At 41.4% G+C, this 14,941-nt stretch overlaps 1 protein-coding gene across 1 annotated transcript in view; it reads right to left on the reverse strand.

Annotated features, from left to right (window-relative positions):
- LOC144596024 (uncharacterized) overlaps positions 1 to 14,941 on the reverse strand; it is a 239,457-nt gene that overhangs the window by 109,512 nt on the left and 115,004 nt on the right. Inside the window, exons 7-12 of the mRNA XM_078404094.1 lie at positions 10,302 to 10,403; positions 8,608 to 8,685; positions 3,698 to 3,742; positions 2,337 to 2,390; positions 2,122 to 2,175; positions 870 to 923 (exon numbers count right to left, since the gene is read on the reverse strand). Coding sequence (XP_078260220.1) covers positions 870 to 923; positions 2,122 to 2,175; positions 2,337 to 2,390; positions 3,698 to 3,742; positions 8,608 to 8,685; positions 10,302 to 10,403 — 387 coding nt within the window. The remainder of the gene's footprint in view (positions 1 to 869; positions 924 to 2,121; positions 2,176 to 2,336; positions 2,391 to 3,697; positions 3,743 to 8,607; positions 8,686 to 10,301; positions 10,404 to 14,941) is intronic.

Genomic DNA, 14,941 nt, shown 5'->3' on the forward strand with positions numbered 1-14,941 from the left:
ACTACCCCAAACCGTCAGAGACTCCTCCTCACTCACCACATTCAAAACATCACTGAAGTCTCACCTGTTCAGCACTGCCTTCAACCACTGACCGTCACCTCACCTTCTGTCTCCTTTTTCTGTTCGTTTACTTATTTATCTATATATTTTCTTCTCTATGTTCTATGTTCTAGTAATCCCTGTAAAGCGTCTTTGAGTGTTTGAAAAGCGCTCTATAAATGTAATGCATTATTATTATTATTATTATTAGAGTTGCGACCTTACAGCGCCAGAGATCTGGGTTCGATCCTGGCCACGGGTGGTGTCTGTACAGAATTTGTACGTTACCACGTGGGTTTGCCCAGGGTGCTCCAGTTTCCTCCCATAGTCCAAAGACGTACAGGTTTGTAGGTTAATTTGGCTTTGGTAAAAATTGTAAATTGTCACTAGTGTGTAGGATAGTGCTAGTGTATGTTGGTCGGCGCAGATTCGGTGGGCTGAAGGGCCTGTTTCCGTGAGTCTCTTAATCTTGTTACCTATGTTATAACTTGGATCCAGTTTGGGGAAAAAAAAGTTTCATTATGCTACTTCAGCAGTCCTAAAATACATTATCACACAACAAATGTTATGACCGTCATCAATATTTAAGATTATTTGTCATTTCGGTGACCGCTGTCAGGTATGTATTTTTAAAAGATCCATCTTCTCACTTTTTACGAGATCTTACTTTTACTAAAACGGCATTCTATCCTTTAAATTCAATGCCAATTTTGCCACTGAACAGTAATACATAAATAAATAAATAATCATTTTAACCAGATTATGTCAGTCATCAGATCTCAGTAAGTTGTGTCAATTTGTAGATCAAGTTTTGTAATGTGCCATATTACCTGTTGCCCCGTGAATCCCTGCTCACCACCCCGTCCTGCTTTTCCACCATCACCCTGAGGAAGAAAAGAAATTCAATCCAAAGATGAAAATAGTTAGTCCATCTGCGACAGATGATGGTGCAGCTTTGGTGTTGCCCTGTTTGGTGAGGGGAATGTTTCATCCGTGGTTGCACTTCCTGCTGTGGCTGCTAGGCCTATCATTGACTGGCAGACCCTCCCACAGCTTACGTTGTCTCTGGCCGCTGGCTTGGGGAGTGCGTTGCTGTTGCCTTTGATCATTTTGCGATGTTGGTACCTGGCCTCCAGGTGAAGCACATGGTGTTGTGGTGCTTCATGCCCGCCTGGAGTTTCTTTCTTCACCTCCCCAAGTCTTCAGCAGCAGCTTTCCAACATTGTCAGTGCCAATGTTAAAATCTGCTCTTACTCTTTTAATCTTATCCTTGTAGTGAAGCTTTGATCTTAGCAACATTGGGAGATGGGGATAGGATTCCCTTGACTAAATTTATTTGCTTAATCATATAATCTGTGCTACAAGCTATCTGTCACTCCTATCTAAACTCCTCCTGGTTCCTCCTGCAGAATGCTAGTAATTTTTTTTCAGATGAGATAGGGCTTGGTGTTATTTGGAACCTTACAATTATCCCCTACGGTTTGAGAACATCAGTTGCAGTAAACTGTGGGAGACTAAGTTCACTCCATTTTCTCACCACATTTGTGGCCCTTCCAAAAATAAAATGGGCAATTCAAACAATCACTACGGAAATTGGTATTAGATTATAATCTGTCGCAAGTACAGAGAAACAGTAAAGAACTTTGATTTGCAAACTATCCAAGTAAATCTAGCTACATTAACCCTTCCCCTGCACTCTCTTTTTTATTACCTATAAACTTGATTCAAGCTACCTCAGAAATAAAATCCATGGTGAATAAGTCATACAAGGACCAGGACATGTCCAGTATGTGAGGTGATTTAAGATGGCAAAACACCTCCTAAAAACTTCAATCTTACTAGTTGGCTTTTTCTAAACAGTTTATTGTATGGTTCTAGCATTTTCACATTTACTCATAGCATTAACCATGAATTACCCACTAAATCTTGGGAATCGCCCATTAAGCCTCGGGAACGGTGTATAATTTGGGCAAATGCTGCCTAGCATCTTCCCAAGTAAGCAATTGACACTAACCATTGCTCAATAGTTTATCACAGAGAATTACAAGGATGCATTTAAATAAATAATGTGTATATCCTTACATCTTCACCAGGCTTTCCAAGTAGTCCTTCAGGGCCACGGTTTCCAGTTCCACCCTGTAGTTAATTGAAAAGTAAACTGGTATCCTTTGCATAGGAAGATAGTTGATAATAAAGAATCAGAAGTATATAATTTTAGTTACATGTCATCAAGTCAGCAGTGTCAATGGTCTTACGATGTACAATGCAGATGTTAATGATAATGTTGATAGTCTTACCATTTGTCCCAAGTCACCAAGTTCTCCTGGAGAACCACCTTGACCTTTAGGCCCCTAATTGGACAGGAGAGGGAGAAAATAAAAGGATTAAAAAGGGAATTGAGACCTTGGTATGATTACTGAAAACAGTTATCTTAACCTATCAGATGTGTAACCTAAAAGAATGAAGATCTGAGATTATTCCACGATCATTTGCAATTCTGGAGGAAATCATTGCACCTCTGCTAGTGATGGCATTTCAGCTGAAGTTTTCGACTTCAAACCCTATTTTCCAGCCAGGTTTCTAAACCCTTCTTTTAGGCAAACCGTCTGCCTACATTTGATTATTCACGGCTCGGTGGAAAGAACAACTCTTTACATTCTCCCCCCTCGATGCTTCTGCCGCGGTGCAATCAATTCAGCAACCAGTAAAAGCTGCCTTTCAACACTCAAAACTCTTCCGATTGCAGATCTTTATTTGGGCTTATGTTAGCGTTCTCTAGCATGATCTCTCAATATAAACAGCAGAGGATCAAGCCTGCAATAGCACTGACTATTATTTGGAGTTGCTGCTCTTTCAATATTTGCTTGCATGCTCTCTTTTAGTGAGGAAATCCTTTATCTGCTCATAACAAAGCAATTACTGCAAGAGTCGCAGGAACATGGACCCAGTTCAGGCCAGTCATATGTTCATGTCTGTTCTGTCACCCTGTTAAACCATGGTTGTCATGGAACCCACTCATAACAGACTTAACAGGCCAAATATCCTCAGACAAGACCTGTAGAAATCCACCACCCTTCTTCTCAAAATATGCCAGTACAGTGGGAGGAAATGCAAAGGGATACAAAATAATAATGTTCAAGGGTTGACACATATAGTAGTGGTGAAAACTCCTGAAATAATCTTGAACTGTCCGCATAGAAGAAAGAAATCAGAACATTTTGGGACTCATAATGACAGAAAATAACAGGAAAGAAATGAAGGGCAAAAGCTGAACATGACTTGAGTTATCACTCCTTTGAAATTGGTTATTGTTTTACATAACAGTCAATTCCTTCAGGGATGCATAGGAGACCAAATTTAAAAAATGCAAAAATCAATTTGTGATTCATTGGATGTTTCAAATATATTACTTTGAGAAGAGAAAGCAAAATGGTGGAGAAACCGAAAAATTCCAGGAAAGATTGGTCTTTCCAAATCCTATCGACATGCTGCTGAATTCAATGGAACGGTCATTTTAAGCACACAATAAAATATATTTTCTTGTGCAGGCAATTGCATTATTTTAACGTGTTTAAACTCCCATTTATGTCGGTAAATCCGGAATAATAAAAGGGATTTGCTCCATTTCTAATTGGAATAACGAATCAAAAATACTCACTGGTGACCCCATGGCTCCCGGAGATCCTCTAGATCCAGCTTCACCCTGGAGAATAAAACACAAACTGTCAACAATGTTCTAACCAATAAAATGAGGATTGATTGTGCTTTGACATTAATCAAGCACAATCTGCCCTTTGTGCCATTCCTCATTTGGGGTACATCTCAAATTGGCAGATAGCTTCATGGTTAAGGTTCTTCAACATACAGTTTTGTAAATCTGTTCAACGTTTCTGCCTTCATCAGCTTCCCAGAAATTATAGTGCAAACCCTCAACTTCATGAATACTGTAGTGGCCTGGCGGAGGCCAGAGAAAAGGCAAGACGCCAGGCAGTGTTTTGTTAGATTCTTTATTAGGCTGTGAGCTGGTGCCCACAGCGTAGTTCTCCAAGGGATGATCCACGCCTTCCCTTGGTCTGGCTTTTAACTCCTTTCACCTGTCCGTCACGTAACGAGGGGGCTGACCCGAGGAGTGGCCTGATCCGCCACAATACGAACAATTTACATCAATTGTCCTCTAACCTTTCTGCCAATAACCTAAAATATACATTGCCCTTCTTCTGAAGGAAATTGATCCTTCCGGTCCTTCGTATCTTGATTCCCGATAATTATAATCAGCTTGAATAAATGTCTCAACTTCCATTGCTCCCCAGAACATAACCCCAATCTAACCATTCTCTTTTCATACATAAAATTATGTTTCTCATTCCTGGAAGCACCTTGCTTCTCTTGAATAGATAAAGGAGTGTTTCAGTTCTGGCCAGATAGCTCCCCATAGTATCTTCAAATGTATTAAAAAAAGGAACCAAAAATACCTACTACTCCATAAATTGATAGAGAAAATAATCTAATGACAAAAAAATCAGTAGTTTGCAATCCATTTGGGCAAAATTGGCAGGTGTTTGTTTCAGGGGGCAGGAGTCCTCCATGCCATTTAACATCATGTGTAGTGAAGCATGAATGGAAACTTGGAATATAGGGCATCGATTGATCAATATCTTCTCGTGCTGCTTGCGACTAGCAATCATGAGGAACAAAGGTCCAGAGAAAAGGTGCATTATGTCCACTTCCCATCAGAAGAATCTACCCATCTCTTGTACATTGTTGAGCATTAGGAAATTCACCTACACTTTGATCCAAGCGGCACAATTATGCATGCATCCCTGAGGACCTTTATTAAGATTGCCTGCTCATTTTTGGGCAAGATATTTTTGTTTGTTCACATGCTTTTCTGGCATCCAATTTACCCAAATGATACTAAATCAATCAATCAAACTCAAAATTCATAATTTGCAAGATTTTCAATCACATTGTTCAGTATAGATTGTTGCATTCGGTCACAGAAGAGTCCCTTGTGGATTGTGTTTCATATTGCATTTGCTATTTAATCTGTTTGCATACTTATAGTTGAAGCTTCACAGGGCATCACCTCATTTCTGGGTATCCCTGATGCTACTCCCAATGTGACCTTCTGCATTCCACTTTGAACCACAGTTGATTCCGTGGCATATGAGTTACAATCGTGTGCTGGATATGCTGGATCACGAGTTTATGGATTGTGGTAGTGTACACAGTAAACAAAACACCTCCTAGATGCCGACTTTTAAGCCATCACGTCCATTGTGAGTTGATCCCATCAAGCACAACCTAGATCCAATCTGATGGAGGATTATGTTATGAAGATTAGCCTTTGTCTCCTGAAGCAGCATGGAAGCGACTTCTGCCAATATTATGTAAGAAAATAACTGCAGATGCTGGTACAAATCGAAGGTATTTATTCACAAAATGCTGGAGTAACTCAGCAGGTCAGGCAGCATCTCAGGAGAGAAGGAATGGGTGATGTTTCGGGTCGAGACCCTTCTTCAGACTGCCGATATTATGATCAGATGCAACCTCCATGGGTAGATTGGCAAGGGCGAGGTCAGGTATGTTTATTTTTAGTTTAGTTTAGAGATACAACACGGAAACAGGCCCTTCGGCCCATCGAGTCCGCACTGATCAGTGACCCCCGGCACACTAACACTATCCTGCACATACTCGGGACAATTTCGCATACGCCAAGCCAATTAACCAACAAGCCTGTACGTCTTTGGAGTGGGGGAGGAAACCAAACATGTCGGAGAAATCCCACGTGGTCAGGGGGAAGAACCTACAAACTCCGTACAGACTGCACCCATCATCGGGATCGAACCCGGGTCTCCGGCGCTGCGAGCGCTGTAAGGCAGCAACTCTACCGCTGCGCCACAATGCCGCCGGAATTTATCATTCCTGTTGGATCCCTCTATACCCACTGTTGACCCATTCTGGCAGCTGTGTCCTTGGGACTCAGCTAGTTCCTTGTGTGGTGGTGCTACCAAGCCCCAAGAGCAACTTGGTGATGGATATTGAAATACCTCCCTGCCCCACCCCCATAGACAACATACTGCTTTTTTCAGTGCTTGTTCCACGTGTTGTTCAACATACATCAGCAGAGAGGATGGTAAGGATTAAAAACCTTCATGTCATCGGACTTTGTGGGGTTTGTAATCAGTGTTGAGGATCCTAGTGATACTCCCTTCTAACTGGAGTTTAGAAGGATGAGGATGTTTCCAGTAATGGTTGAGTCTAGAATCAGAAAGCACAGCCTCAGAATAAAAGGATGTAACTTAAGAATCAAAACCAGATTGTGTTGATTCTGTAGACAGCTATGGAGCCCATTAAAGCGGAGATTGATAGGTTCTTAATTTAAGGATTTCAGAGATTATGGGGAGAAGCCAGGAGAATGGGGATGAGAGGGAAAAATAGATCAGCCACGATTGAATGGCAGAGTAGACTCAATGGGCCGAATGACTTAATTCTGCTCCGATGTACACCAGACCACTGTGCTAGTGGGACAGGAGATACCCAAGAGCTATGATGAAAGCATCTCAAACATCATATATAAAGAATGATTCTGTGAGGATGAATATATCAGGCTGCAATTTATAAATTATTCTGCAAATGTTTATGAGGGGAGCTTTGCAAAGTTGGCTGCGATCGTATACATTTTTGCCTTGTTCGAATTGGATGCCAATGTTAATACCAGGTGGTCCACCAATGATATTCTTCTGCTATTTCACTGTAACTATGTGCCATTTCAAGGGGCAATTAAGAGCTCACATTTTGGTTTGTCTGGAATCACGTCCAAAGCACCCCAAGTAGGGAATTTTCTTCCTTGTAGGACATTTGCAAACTGCATAGTCTTATTTGATAATCTGTGGCCATTATTATTAATGACTAGATTTTTCTGAATGCCATATTATTAGTTAAATGTAAATCCCATGAGATTTGAACTGAATAGCCTGTGTAGCATTTAAACAAATAGGTACATCGAATCACCTTTCCTATAAATGTATTCACAAAATCTGTTAACCTTTTAAGTGTTTCATATTGATGATTGCAAATGGAAAATTAATGTTACAGTTTTTTCTCCATATTGTTGAATTTCTGAATTCTCCCATCTAAATTCATTTACCCACATTAAATAATTTCCCACACAATACTTGATCTTACCTGATCATGGATTCATAAAAATGATGATTATAGACCTATCAGTTTACGTTTACAGTTTACCAGTTTCCAGGCATCGTGATTTTCATGAAAGATTTAAAACAATGTTCCTGAGACATTTATGCTTAGACATATTTTCCCCACATTAGGTACATATTGTTACATCCAAAATTAATCCACAAACTGCTGAGATACAGTAATCAAGAGGTCAGGCAGCATCTCTGGAGAACATGGTTGGCCGACGTTTTGGGTTGGGACCCTTCTTCAAAAACTTCAAAAGCAGGGTCCTGGCCTGAAATGTTACCTAACCATGTTCTCCTCCATTGTTGCTGCCTGAACCCCTGAGTTATTCCACCACTTTGTTTTGGTTTTTAAACCCAGCATCTGCAGTTCCCAGTTTCTATTTTATTACATCCTTATATGCATACAAGGTATGATATTCCTAATATTGCTGCAAATTATAATTATAATCATAATCAACCTTTATTAGCCAAGTATGTTTTGCATTATAAGAGGAAGGGTAGTGCCACGATGGCAGCCTCGCCCACAGTCTGTCTGTCTTTTTCGTCTTTTTTTAGTTAATTTTAGTGTGTTTAAAAAGTATGTGTTAATGTTCTCTGGTTTGTTTTATGTGGGGTGTTGGCGGGGGGGTCAGGGAAAACTTTTTTTCAATTTCTTACCTTGCCTTAGATGCTATTGTTTTCCAGATCGTGTCTCCGGTCGATCTGTGGCTTAACATCGTGGAGCTGGAGGTCTTGCTCGGGACTGACTTTGAGCCTCACCACGGGGCCATGGACTTATCATTGGGGCCAATCCCTTGCCTGGGATCAACGCTCCAAACACGGCCTGCGGATTTCATCATCGAGGAGCTCACAGTCTCGGGTAGAGACCGATGTCAGGAGCTCCAAACGATGCAGAAGGTTTCGACCGACCCCGACCGGCTCCCAGCGCCAGGGAGCTGAGATTCCCCCCCGATGCAGGAGATTGATCGCCCCGACGAGGAGGGCCCGACCGCCGGCTACGGGAGTCAAAATCGTCCCGTCAATGGAAGGTTCGAGGCCCCCGACCGCGGGAGAACAAAGAAGGGAAGAGATTGAACTTTGTTTCGCTTTCCATCACAGTGAGAAATGTGGAGGAGTCACTGTGGTGGATGTTTATGTTAAAATGTATTTTGTGTGTTTTGTTGCTTTTTATTGGTATGACTGTATGCCAAATGAAATTCCTCACATGTTGCAAAACATACTTGGCTAATAAAGTATGATTATGATTAGCTTCTGGTTTGCTTAAGGTCATCTATTCTCTGAAAACAATTATCTTGTGCACTCTTCATCATAACCAAACCACATTGAAAACACTTCACAAACATTTTAACAACGGACTTACCGAAACTCCCGGCACCATTCCTATTTGGCCACGGAAACTTGACTTTTCATCACCACCAGCCATTTGAGATGCAAGTTGCTGTGTGAGAAGAAACAGAGCAGTCACACTAATCCTCCAAGTGAACAAAAGAATGCACAACTGGGCAACAGAGAATCGTAAAATGTATTCTGGACAATAGCTGAATAAGCCAACTCTGATGGAATCATAGATGGACACAAAAAGCAGGAGTAACTAAATGGGTCAGACAGCATCTCTGGAGAAAAGCAATAGGTGATGTTTCAGGTCGAGACCCTTCTTCAGAGTCATGTTTGAGAAATTAATTTCCAACATGAAATAAATATTGCTTGCCAATATTATCTATTTTGTGATGGGATTATGCTATATCAGATGCAAAATTACAGTTAAAGCTCTTAAAATATTTGTTCATAATAGGCCAAAAAGCTGAAGGAGACTTTAACTCCTACCTACCTCATCAATGGTCAGTTCAGTAATAATAATAGTGTCTTCCATGATTCTGCAGGTAACTTTAAAATTCATCAACAGTAATTAATTGATTGATTGGTTGATTGATTTTTTTATTGTCGCACGTACTCGCAAACAAAACACAAGTATGCAAAGAGTCACCATGCATAGGGCAGAGTGAGAAGCGAAGTTCTATATTGGCTCTATCTAGCCTGTGTTCACCATTATGGGCACTCCACAAAGACTCATATAGCATCGAGAGACCAGAGAATCAGGTTTACAATGCTGCAGCCTTGCTTCAAGGTGTTACTAAGGGATAGTCGAATAATTAAAATAGAAGACAACAATTTGTTATTGACTCTCTTTTAAAAATCAAAACTTGTCTTTGATGGTCTATTGCAACCTGAAAAGAAAATGTAAATGCAGAAAATTTGCTTCAGGTAAATACTTACTAAAAAATATATAAATATTGGGCCTTTTTCAAATGCTTTAAATTTGGTACACAAAGGTTAACATCATAGGCTGATGTTGCTTCAAGTGGAATGATATATGATGAACAATTGTTAGATCAAACAAATCAGGCAGAACTGTTTTATGTTCATGATCAGGAGTTCACAAAAATGAGAAATTCAGCTGTTTTTTATAAGACCGATTCAGTGTCATTAGATCCAGATTCAGTGTCATTAAGATTCTTATTTAAGGTTTCCCAAACACAAACATGTCTAAATAGTTTGGCTAAATGCCTACACTTTAAAATATAGAGGCAGACAATTTGTGTATTTTCTAATGATAGACACAAAATGCTGCAGTAACTCAGTGGGCCGGGCAGCATCTTTGGAGAAAATAGATAGGTCTGAAGAAGGGTCCCGACCCGAATCGTCACCTATCCATTTTCTCCAGAGATGCTGCCTGACGTGCTGAGTTACTCCAGCATTCTGTATCTGCAGTTCTTCTTTGTTACGTTTTGCGTATTTTCTCAATGCATTTCCTTGCCGTAATGTGTTACAATTATGCAGAGGGTGAAGTGAAATGGGGCAAAAGCTGTTGCTTGATCTTGCATGATCTTGCAGTCTGCAAGTAAATCAAACAACTTTGGAATTGTCAAAGATGATGAAAGGCAACAACGATCATTTCCGCTGCCCGGTAATTAAAGTGCAAAGTCGTGATAATTATATGAGCTGTTGTACGTTCTGTGAGGATCTACTGAAAACATTAGGCTTTGAAGTACTTACACCTTGAAAGCCAGGATGAGTGGGATGTCCAGGTGGCCCTGAGGGACCAGGTTGTCCAGGAATTCCAGGTACCCCATCACCTCCAGATGGGCCAGACACACCCTGAAACCAAGGGTTACATTCAAGTTTCAGCAAACATGCAATGCTTTGATTTAATTTGTAGGCTTACATGGTATCACCTTGCATGAACTAGCTTTACGACGGATAAGCAACCTAATGACAAATCGCCAGCTAATAGAAATCTTTCTGCCTGAAATTAGACACTGATTGAATTAAAATAAAAACACATATCTTTCCAAATTTTGGTTGCATTGCCAAAGTAGTTATTAATCCCTATGGAAGTCACAACTATCACAACATTTAAGAAACATTTGGATAGGTACATGGATAGGACAGGTTTAGAGGGGTATGGGCCAAACACAGGCAGATGGGACTAGTGTAGATGGGACATGTTGGTCGGTGTGGGTAAGTTGGGCCGAAGGGCTTGTTTCCACTATGATTCTAAGCAAAGTTCTTTCTCACAAATAGAAAAACAAGTGTTACAGTCCTCATTAGGAAGGAAGCTTTTATATGCTACGCAAAGTGAACCAGCTTATCCGTATATTACGCTGGAAATGTACAGCATGTCAGGTAACATCTGTGGAAAGATAAACAGAGATAACATTTCATGTCAAAGACCCTTTGTCCAACTAAACATTGGGTCATTGACCTGAAACATTAGCTCTGCATCTCTTTCCACAGGTGTTGCCTGATCAGCCGAGTGTTTTTCATCATTTTCTGTTTTTATTTCAGATTTCCATATCCATAAAAATATCTTGTGTACTTTTAGGAGTTAGTGCTTTGCTCAAAGTGGAGGGACTAAAAACGATTCATAAACTTTGGAATGAAAGACAATAAGGCCATTTCTATAACTTCAGCATGAAAGTATTGAAGCTTACGACAAGTCTGACATTCCTACGTCCTCGATTGGGTCATCCAAAGAATGGCTTAATGCGAAATAGCTCTCATAGCAACTGCAGAAGTGGAACAATGGTGCTGAAATATGGATTTAGAGAATATAATGGCCATATCTCAGTTCACATCTACACTTGAGTGACAATCAACTTGGGTGGGATCAGAGCAGAGATTAATCATTCTATATATTTTATTCAGCTATATTGCCAGCTTTCATTCTGATAGCTTCCGCGACTCCTCGTATTCTGAACTTGGTCATGAGTCTACTGTATGGTATATTATTGAAATCCTTTTGAAAATTCAGATACATTAAATCTGATGTATTACTCGTGTCTATCTTTGTTAATTATGGAGAAAAAGATAATAGTGATTAAGCACAACTTCAGTTTGTAAATCCATACTAATGGCTCTACATTATCTTTTCAGTTTCAAAATATTATTCTATTGCATGCTATTATTTAGTATAGTTTAGTTTAATTTTGAGATACAGCATGTAAACAGGCCCCTCGACCCACCGAGACGATGCTAACCAACGATCACCCGTACTCCAGTTCTATGTTATCCCAGTTTCGCAGCCTAGACACTTGGGGCAAATTTACAGAAGCCAATTAACCTACAAACCTGCATGTCTTTGGAATGTGGGAGGAAACCAGAGCACCCGGAGAAAACCATATGGTCACAGGAAGAACGCACAAACATTATACAGTCAGCACCAGTAGTCAGGATCGAACCTAAGTCTCTGGTGCTGTAAAGCAGCAACTTTACTGCACTCTTCTGCCCTACAGGTGGCACAGTGGCGCAGCGGTAGAATTGCTGCCTTACAGCGAATGCAGCGCCGGAGACTCAGGTTCGATCGTGACTCAGGTTCTTCGGTTTCCTCCCTCACTCCAAAGACCTACAGGTATGTAGGTTAATTGGCTGGGCAAATGTTTAAAACAATTGTCCCTAGTGTGTGTAGGATAGTGTTAATGTGCGGGGATCGCTGGGCGGTGCGGACCTGGTGGGCCGAAGGGCCTGTTTCCGCGCTGTATCTCTAAATCAAAAAAAATAAATCTAAATCTATTCTATTGCATCTTCTTTTATCTTTCCTGTCAGTGACATTACACTATTTGGTTTACAAGAAACTGTTTTTTGCAAGAACTAATTAAGATGGCAATTTTCCACTTTCGAATCAGCTCTCATGTGTGCATTTTAATGGGACAGATCATTCACTGCCAGAGGTCAGAAGCCATCAGTAAGCAGTACCATACGGTGGACTCCAGTAAGGCCCAGGCTCCATTTTCCTCTGGGAGGAGGCCCACTACACTGACAGTGCAAAGACCGACTGTGCTGCCAGAACGGCTTTGACAGCCAGTGCAGCCCCACTCCTGGCCTCACAGGCTGTCAAACCTGCCCTTTAAACTGAACATATGTCAATACCATAGACATTCAAAACGTCCAAAATTACCTTGGACCCGTTAAGCGAACTGTTTGGAGGATGCTGTGAGGATCAAGGGCGACTTGGACAGATTGGGTGAGTGGGCAGATGCCTGGCAGATGCAGTTTAATGTGGATAATGGTGAGGATATCCACTTTGGTGGCAAGAATAGGAAGGCAGATTATTATCTGAATGGTGTCAAGTTAGGAAAAGGGGACGTATGACGAGATCTGAGTGTCCTGGTGCATCAGTCACTGAAAGCAAGCATGCAGGTACAGCAGGCAGTGAAGAAAGCAAATGCCATGTTGGTCTTCGTAACAAGAGGAGTTGAGTATAGGAGCAAAGAGATCCTTCTGCAGTTGTACAGGACCCTAGTGAGACCACACCGGGAGTACTGTGTGCAGTTTTGGTCTCCAAATTTGAGGAAGGACATTCTTGCTATTGAGGGAGTGCAGCTTAGGTTCACGAGGTTAATTCCCTGGATGGCTGGACTGTCATATGTTGAAAGAATGGAGCGATTAGGCTTGTATTAACTGGAATTTAGAAGAATGAGAGGGGATCTTATTGAAACATATAAGATTATTAAGGGATTGAACACGCAAGAGGTAGGAAACAAGAGGAGTCCAGAACCAGGGGGCACAGTTTATGAATAAGGGGTAGGCCATTTAGAACGGAGATGAGGAAAAACTTTTTCACCCAGAGAGTTGTGAATCTGGAATTCTCTGCCTCAGAAGGCAGTGGAGGCCAATTCTCTGGATGCTTTCAAGAGAGAGTTTGATAGAGCTCTTAAAGATAGCGGAGTCAAGGTATATGGGAAGAAGGCAGGAACGGGGTACTGATTGTGGATGATCAGCCATGATCACAGTGAATGGTGGTGCTGGCATGAACCGCTGAATGGCCTACTCCTGCACCTATTGTCTATTGTCTATAAGATGTTTACAAGAGTTAAGACCATTCGGAGACATTTAAACTAAAGTTACCCATGCGCATATGAAAGAAATTAAAAACATTTAAAGTAACATAATTAATTCAAATGAAACCTATTCTTCAATTTACTGGCAATGGCTGGTATCCCCTTAACCCCCTCCACCGTACACTTGGATGTGCTTGTTGTGCTGATGCTATGGTTATCCTGGTACGGGCTCTCAGCGGATGGAGTTCTGAGTCTGAGAGGCAAAAGTTGTGTGCAGATTTATGCTGTCCTGTAAAACCTATGAAGAGATCAGCAACAGAAGCAACCATTCCACAGCTCGTCCCCATGTCCTGTGCAAAGTACTTTCCACCCCACCCTCACCCTAGGAATTATCCAACTGGTGGATTTGCTGCCACGCAGCACCAGAGGCCCAGGTTCGATCCTGACCTCGGGTGCTGCCTGCGTGGAGCTTGGCCTTTTCTCAGTGACGTGTGGAATTACTCCGAGGATTCCCACTTTCATATCATATCATCATCATATATATACAGCCGGAAACAGGCCTTTTTGGCCCTCCAAGTCCGTGCCGCCCAGCGATCCCCGTACATTAACACTATCCTACACCCACTAGGGACAATTTTTACATTTACCCAGCCAATTAACCTACATACCTGTGCGTCTTTGGAGTGTGGGAGGAAACCGAAGATCTCGGAGAAAACCCACGCAGGTCACGGGGAGAACGTACAAACTCCTTACAGTGCAGCACCCGTAGTCAGGATCGAACCTGAGTCTCCGGCGCTGCATTCGCTGTAAAGCAGCAACTCTACCGCTGCGCTACCGTGCCGCCCGACGTGCTACCGTTTCCTCCCATGTGCCAAAAACATGCGGGTTTATACATTAATTGGCCTCTGTAAATTGCCCCTATTATGTAGGGAGTGGATGAGAATGTGGAAATAACATAGAACTACTGTGAACGGGTGATCGATGGCCAGCATGAACTCAGTGGGCCAAAGGGCCTGCTGTATCTATCAAGCCATCAATATCCATCAGTAAATCCATGGAGGTCTTGGTAGATTTACTCCTTTGCCTCTGCTATTTTTTCCCGTAACATGAATATGGTTGCATGTAATTCAAATGACTAAATTCAATTTTTGACTTGATCAATAATCTCCTTTTCTAATTTATTTTATTTAATTCTCTTTTTGATTCTTCCTCTCATCATCTGGCCACAACTTTAGAGCACTTGCATAACATAATTTTGTAATACTGGCATGACATTAACTGTGCCAATGGCACTGAATGTGACTATTTTAATGGTCATGATCATAACATGAAACCTGGGCTCAAAGTGTTTAAAAC

Source organism: Rhinoraja longicauda, chromosome 8, assembly GCF_053455715.1.
Source record: "Rhinoraja longicauda isolate Sanriku21f chromosome 8, sRhiLon1.1, whole genome shotgun sequence".
Classification (NCBI taxonomy): domain Eukaryota; kingdom Metazoa; phylum Chordata; class Chondrichthyes; order Rajiformes; family Arhynchobatidae; genus Rhinoraja; species Rhinoraja longicauda.